Source organism: Elephantulus edwardii, unplaced genomic scaffold, assembly GCF_000299155.1.
Source record: "Elephantulus edwardii isolate Elephantulus edwardi_28Jun2011 unplaced genomic scaffold, EleEdw1.0 scaffold00019, whole genome shotgun sequence".
NCBI classification, from domain to species: domain Eukaryota; kingdom Metazoa; phylum Chordata; class Mammalia; order Macroscelidea; family Macroscelididae; genus Elephantulus; species Elephantulus edwardii.
The window spans coordinates 16,108,188-16,114,921 of record NW_006399769.1 but is presented as its reverse complement, the minus strand read 5'-3'; the positions used below and the strand labels follow the sequence as shown (position 1 = coordinate 16,114,921).

The 6,734-nt window shown below is 40.8% G+C and overlaps 1 protein-coding gene across 1 annotated transcript in view; it reads right to left on the bottom strand.

The window, feature by feature from the left end:
* Positions 1 to 6,734, bottom strand: part of DHX57 (DEAH (Asp-Glu-Ala-Asp/His) box polypeptide 57) — a 65,436-nt gene that overhangs the window by 26,845 nt on the left and 31,857 nt on the right. The window contains exons 11-13 of the mRNA XM_006882338.1: positions 6,029 to 6,234; positions 3,796 to 3,912; positions 428 to 524 (exon numbers count right to left, since the gene is read on the bottom strand). Of these exons, the coding sequence (XP_006882400.1) occupies positions 428 to 524; positions 3,796 to 3,912; positions 6,029 to 6,234 (420 nt within the window). The remainder of the gene's footprint in view (positions 1 to 427; positions 525 to 3,795; positions 3,913 to 6,028; positions 6,235 to 6,734) is intronic.

Sequence of the window (6,734 nt, the reverse complement as noted above, 5' to 3'; positions counted from 1 at the left end):
CGCTATGAGTTGCAGGTGACTTGACGGCACATAACAAGAACAACATTTCTAGGAAGTGTTCATCTGTCAAATATTTTTCCTTTCAAATATGACGATATACCTAGTATACCCTGCTACTGGAATAGGAGCCAGTGAAAAAGAATTTTCTCGGAAAACCGCAGTAACATTTCTCTGTTGTTACTAACTCTGCTTCTCCCCACATCTCGGCAAGCATCTGGTAACTGAAATGACATGTGGATTTTCTGAATCAGTATTTTTTTAATGGAACAGAAATACATTTTTTTTTTCCTGGGGGAAACTGGTTCTTTATCTGTAGCTAATACAAACAAATATATTTGTGAAGAGGGCTGAGAGTCTAAGGACAGTGATGAATATAAACATGACCTTTCTAGTTACACAGCTCCATGTAACGGCCCAAGGAACTTACCGATGACTACGTCTGTTGTTGAAGAGAGAATTACACTGGAGCTGTTCATACAGCATTTTGATTTCTGCTAGTCCCGGTAAAAACACAAGGACAGCCCCTGGATATACAAAAAGAATCAAGGGGATAAAAGGAAAACGAGTGTATATGAGAAAGCTAATTTAAACAATTAGCTAATCTAAACTCAGGTATATGTTGAAGAGGTAGCACAAGAATTAATGAACTAATGGCTTCACAAATATTTAGCAGATGCCTCTGTCAGCTTCATCCTACGTGTAGTGGGATATAAAACAAATATCTGCCCACAAGGAACGTGGGACCTAGTTATCACAGCTATTATCTCTACTAAACAGAAAAATAAAGAGGGAAACAAAATTAACAAAAATTTAATTCTAAAGTGGCCAAAATGTATATTTTTCAGGATTTTTTTTTTTAGCACTTGGTAAAAAGAAATGAAAACTGTTTACATACCGTATCTTATATGAACCTCACAGCAATGCATTAAGGTTTTTAGCCTCCCTTACTCTGGTGGCTTAGTGGTAAGGAACTGTGCTGCCAATGCAAAGGTATGTGGTTTGAATCCACCAGACACTCTGTGGGAGAAAGATGGGAAATCTTCTCCCATGTGATTTACTGCCTCTGAAAATCTGCTGGAGAGTCAGCTATGGTGGGTTGGTTCTGAGTCAATGGTACACAACAGCAACAACTTTACAGCGAGACAACAGTTTCAGAGGTGTAACTCAAGGTTTCTGACACCAAATCTGTGCTCTTTCTATTATATATGCCATGATCTTCTCTCCTAAAATGTTATAAAATTTAAGAGTATTGAAAATCATCTATAGGCAGTCCTCAAGTTTTGGATGAGAGTCATACCTAAGTCTGTCTTTAAGGCAGTTTTGCAGGTAAAGTCAGAACAGGAGCTTATAGTTCTTACTTAGCCTACCAGAGTTCAAGAAAAGGCTTTTCAAATGATATTAAAGTTGTACATGCAACAAGTGAAGGTGACTGTGATGAAGCCCTGGCTGCTAGTTACTGTTGTTAAGTGCAGTCAAGTTGAGTAACACTATGGACAGCAGAACTGAACTCTGTCCTGTCCTGTACCATCCTCATCATCGTTGATATGCTTGAGACCATTGCTGCAGTTACTGTGTCAATTCATCTTTTTGAGGGTCTTCCTCTCTTCTGCTCTCCCTCCACCTAAGCATGATGTTCCTCTCCAAGGAAAAAGCCCCTCCTAATAGCATGCCCAAGGTGTCTGAGCCAAAGCTTCACCATCCGTGCCTCCAAGGAGCACTCTGGCTGCACTTTTCCCAAGAAATATCTTTATTTTCTTGGTAGTTCATGAGGTATTCAGTGTTTTTCTCCAACAAGACAGCTCAAAGGCATCAATTATACTTCTGTCATCCTTATTCTGGAGAAGAGTACTGAGAATACCATGGACTGCTAGGAAAACAAACAGATTTGTCCTGGAAAGGGTTAAACCGTGGGCTCCTTGGAGGCAAGGATTCTGAGGCTCCGTCTAACTTACTTTGGACATGTAGTGAGGAGAGACCGGTCCTTGGAGAGGGACATCATGCTTGGGAGGGTGGAGGGACGGCGCAGGAGAGGAAGGCCCTCTATGAGGTGGATTGATTCAGTGACTGGGATAATTGGGATGGGAGTGTCAGAGACAGTGCGATTGGCACAGGGTAGAGCATGGTTTAGGGCTGTTGTACATAGGGTTGCTATGAGTCGCAGGCGACTCGACGGCACATAACAACAACAACAACAACAACAACATCCTTATTCACTGTCCAGCTCTCAGCAAGTGGTTGAAAAGACCACAGCCTGCAACAGATGCACCTTAGTCTTCAAACTGACAGAAGCAGTCATTTTTCAAAATGAGGGTCAACTCAGAGAACATTAAAGGGCAATTATGAGCTATCCACAGCCAGATGTTTGTAACCCCTGAGCTGCACACAGATGGAAAAAATGACTTGCCATCCGCCCCTTACACTTTTCAGTGCTTCTTAATCTGTTCTCCTCTCATGGCTTGACCATCTGTGTCAGGTTGATCTTTCCCTATTTACTGTATTTTCATTGATTTGAATGCAGGTAATTTTAGTACATTTTTTCCCCCACTGCTCTGATTCCCACTCCCCTTCTTAATAATAGGCTTTTCCTTTGGGATGAAACAAGATATTCAGTTCAGTGATAATGCATTAGAAAACTTTGGCTATATGCCAAGGGAAGAGAAATAAGATAACTTTAATAGTTCCATGTGGCTCACAAGTTTATTTAGAAAATAACCACATAATGATGGAAATCTAGGCAGAGGAAGGTACTTACCCCCATTTCTTTCAAGTGCTATATAATGAGCACAAAATAGTATGTTCAGAAAAGTCTATTATTCCATTTAGCAATCCACCAACATTGACTACCCTCATTTATCCATTGCTAAGCCAAGCAGTGTTCTCGGGTCTGCAAAACAGAGTGGTGAACAAGGCTCTGTTCTTAGGGAGCTTATATTCTACTGAGGGAGACAGGAAGTGAAACAATAATTTCAGGTAGGATTAAGAGTTATAAGGAAAATAAAAACCATTTGTGTCTTTTATGATAGAATGAATCTTTTCTAGAAATTGAGACAGAATACTTCTCATGTGCTTTGATATAGTATCAGGAGGAACCAGTGCTTGGAAAAGGACCTCAAGCTGGCTTCATGAAGTGGAAAGATACAGTGGCTGCAGGAATGGGCTCCTCAAAATCGGTACGGGTTGGCCTTTCGTCCTCTTGCCTTCTGAGCCTCATCCCCGGGCAAATGCTGCCTTTTAACCTCATATGGCTGACCGTTCTGAAAAGTGCTTAGTTCTTGGTCACTGTGTAATCCAACTCACTGTTGTCTAGTCAGATCCGACCTACAGCTGACCCTCCAGCGGGTTTTCAGAGGCTGTAAACGGCACAGGAGGAGATGGCCCATGTTCACAGGCCTATCCGCTGTCAGGCTGAGATTTGTGCCACAGAGGTTAGTTTAGTTCTATGCCTGAAGGTGTCTAATAGCCGTACCCTCAGAAGTTTTACTGGTCTCCATTAGACAAGTCAGCCGAACTCGTTTGTTTTTAACAAATTTGAGTTTCCCCCCACAGTTCTCTCCCAGAATCCTCATTATGATCCCTAACAAAACGGTCTGCAGTACAGGCTTTGATTGTTAACATCTCTGTTTTACTTGGCAGGAGGAGGGGAAAAAGGAATGTCAAAGGTATGCTATTCGCCAGGAAAGCTAGTAAGCACTTTTACAACTCTATCCCTCAGCGAGGTCCTGGGGCAGGGGCCACAGGGAGGAAGCTCCTTCCTCTTTCCCCATCCTTTAGGCAAATGAAGACAGGTGCTGTTACCTGGAGGGTAGGAGTGCTTCCCGTCCACAATCCACTCCAACAAGGCCTCTATTAGTTCAAAATTAACCTTTTCAAAATCTATCACGGACAGTGTCTTGATTACTGATTTGCTAAACCCTGAAAGAAAGATGAAAACCAGAAGATAATTACAGCTTATTAACAACCGAGCCTAGGAACACAGTGTGTGTGTGCATCTATAATGCAGACAGTTGGGATAGAAAACCAACTTTTCTCTTTCAGTCTTTTAAAAAATACAGACTCACCAAAAGCACTTTTTGCTTTAACAGTAATCGGAGACTAGGGTCCTGTCCCTGCTAGCACAGCCTGGATAGGCCACACTGAATCCCCCTCCCTCCCTGTCCTCCCTCTCCTACATTACTACACATGGACTGACAACCTATATTCTGGGGACGGGGAAGTGCCAAAGTTAAATATTCCTCAGAAACCTCATCAGGCTTTCATCCATTGAGTCAGAGCAGACTCAAGTAAGAGTAACGTTAAGTTCAAATAACAATAATCTGTATAAAATCAATGTAGAGACCACAGCTTGCACCAGCACCTTTAGAACAATAAAGGTTAATGTGTGGGCTTCTTTGAGAAAAGAATGAAACTTATATAAGCTCAAGAATAAAACTAAAACTAGTGGATGAATTTGGAGAATATACGCATTGTCTCAAATATCTTTCTGCAAAAGATTATTAACTACAATGGGAATCGATTTGTTTATAGGGATGTTATAGGTTGTAATCGACTTAATGGCACTTAACAATTCAAAAGAGATATCTGGGAGACATCACCTTAAACAGATAATTCAAGCTCATGTTGCCAATGACGGCACAAACCAATAATATCACATGCTTCCTGACATGTACAGAGGAGGACTCAACGTTGTTTCTGGGATGAAGATATATATATAGATAGATATAGATATATAGATATAGATAGATATAGATATATATAGATAGATAATCTCTCTCTCTCTGTCTGTCTCTATCTATCTATAATTCTAAATTTAATCCTGGAGAAACATAAGAAATCCAAACAGCGGCATGTAATGCAAAATAAATGGCCTAGACACTTAAAAAAATGTCAAGGTCATAAAAGACAAAAATAGAGGAATGTTGCAAATTTACAAAGACTATAAGACACCCACTTCCATAATAGCTTGCCTCTGGAAACCCTATGAACCTGGAGAGAGGACTCTCCTTCATAGGGTTGCTATGAGTCGCTTGTGACTTGACAGCACTTAACAACAACAACATAAGACAAATGACAACTGAATGCAATCATGATCCTGAGCTTGGGAAAAATAGCGCAGTCCTGTGTGCTGCTGCTGAGCAGACTTCAGTACATGGTGACCCCATGGGGCTGAGCTGAACCTTCCTCAGGGTTTGCAAAGCTGTGACCTTTCAGCTAGTAGATGGATGCTTAACCATTTGCACCACACCTTGGTATTCCTAATTACTGAGATACCTGGAAGACATCTACTACGGACTATGATAAAATATAAGGCACACTGGTAGCACAGTGGGGTAACAGGTTGGGCTAACCCAAAGGTCAGTAGTTCAGGTCCACCACCTGCTCCGCAGGAGAAAGGTAAGTTAGGTTGCTCCCTTAAAGACGCACAGTCTCAGCCCTGACAGAGAGTTGCTGTGTGCCAGAAAAGACGGTAAGGCAGAGGGTTTGTTCTGGCAGATTAAAGCACAGTACTCTACCAGTGTTAAAGCCTGATTTTGATCATTGCCGTGCTCTCTGTAAATACATAGTGAAGTATTCAGTGGTAAAGCTGATACTGTCAACTTACTCTTGAAAGATTCAGGAAAATAAATAAACATGCACACAGAGCAAACTCCAAAATATATGAAAAACAAAACAGTAGCATTAGTGCACTGATGAGAGTGTCTAATTGCATAATAATGCAAACTCTTCAAAAAATTTGAAATGATACAAAAAAAAATTCTACAGTATAATTTATACTTCACTATCTGCCATCTTTTCCACAATGAATAGATTCTCCTTTTATAATCAGAAAAAAAAAATCATGGGTAAAGAAAATAAAAACGGTCAACTAAATATATATTAGAACTTCTATTTTTCATGTTTAAAGTTGGTCTGAAAAAAATAGACAATGTAACAATGAAACAAGAGCCACATTTTTCCTCTCAGGAATGATGGTGAGGGGAAACTACAAATCTTGGCCACAACTGTAGCATTTCCCTAAGAAGCACCTTACCTTTATAGCGGGTGAGCAGCTGTTTAAAATCTAGCTGCTGATCTGGCACTTGATCCTTCACAGGATCCTGATCCTGGAGGTGAAGGGAAAGCCTCAGATCTTCCTCTACTTCTTCAAACGCAGTTCTGTTGCGCCTTGCTTTAAGCTTCTCCTTTGAAATCTGTTTCATGGAACGAAGATATGGGCTTCCATCCTGTATCACATACCTGGGACACAAAAACAAAGGGTATATGGGGTATGTGTTTGTGCGCGTGCGCGTGTGCGTGTGCGCGTTATGTGAGTGCATATATACGTTTGTAAGTGAAAAACAAAAGCACTCAGATATTTTCTATGCCCATTCAGCAGAATACTGCTCATTTCTGCTCAAGTACTGTGTTATCACATCAGCACAGAACTCTATACGTCCTATTTCTGGTAGGGAACACATTATGATGTTTTTGGTTCTGGCCAGCTTATACGCTATGAGATCAGACAAAAAGTTGAGAAAAAATGGTATTGATATTTACAAAATACAATTATTTGAAACTATGGAGTGGAGGAAGAAGGATGAACATGGTGGTGGTGGTTCACATCACCACGTGGCGTTCACAAGGTAAGAGGAAATCGGTATAATTAACAATGGGAATGTTTGCTGTTGTTATGTGCTGTCGAGTCACTTGTGACTCATAGTGACCCTATGTACAACAGCCCTAAACTCTGCTCTATC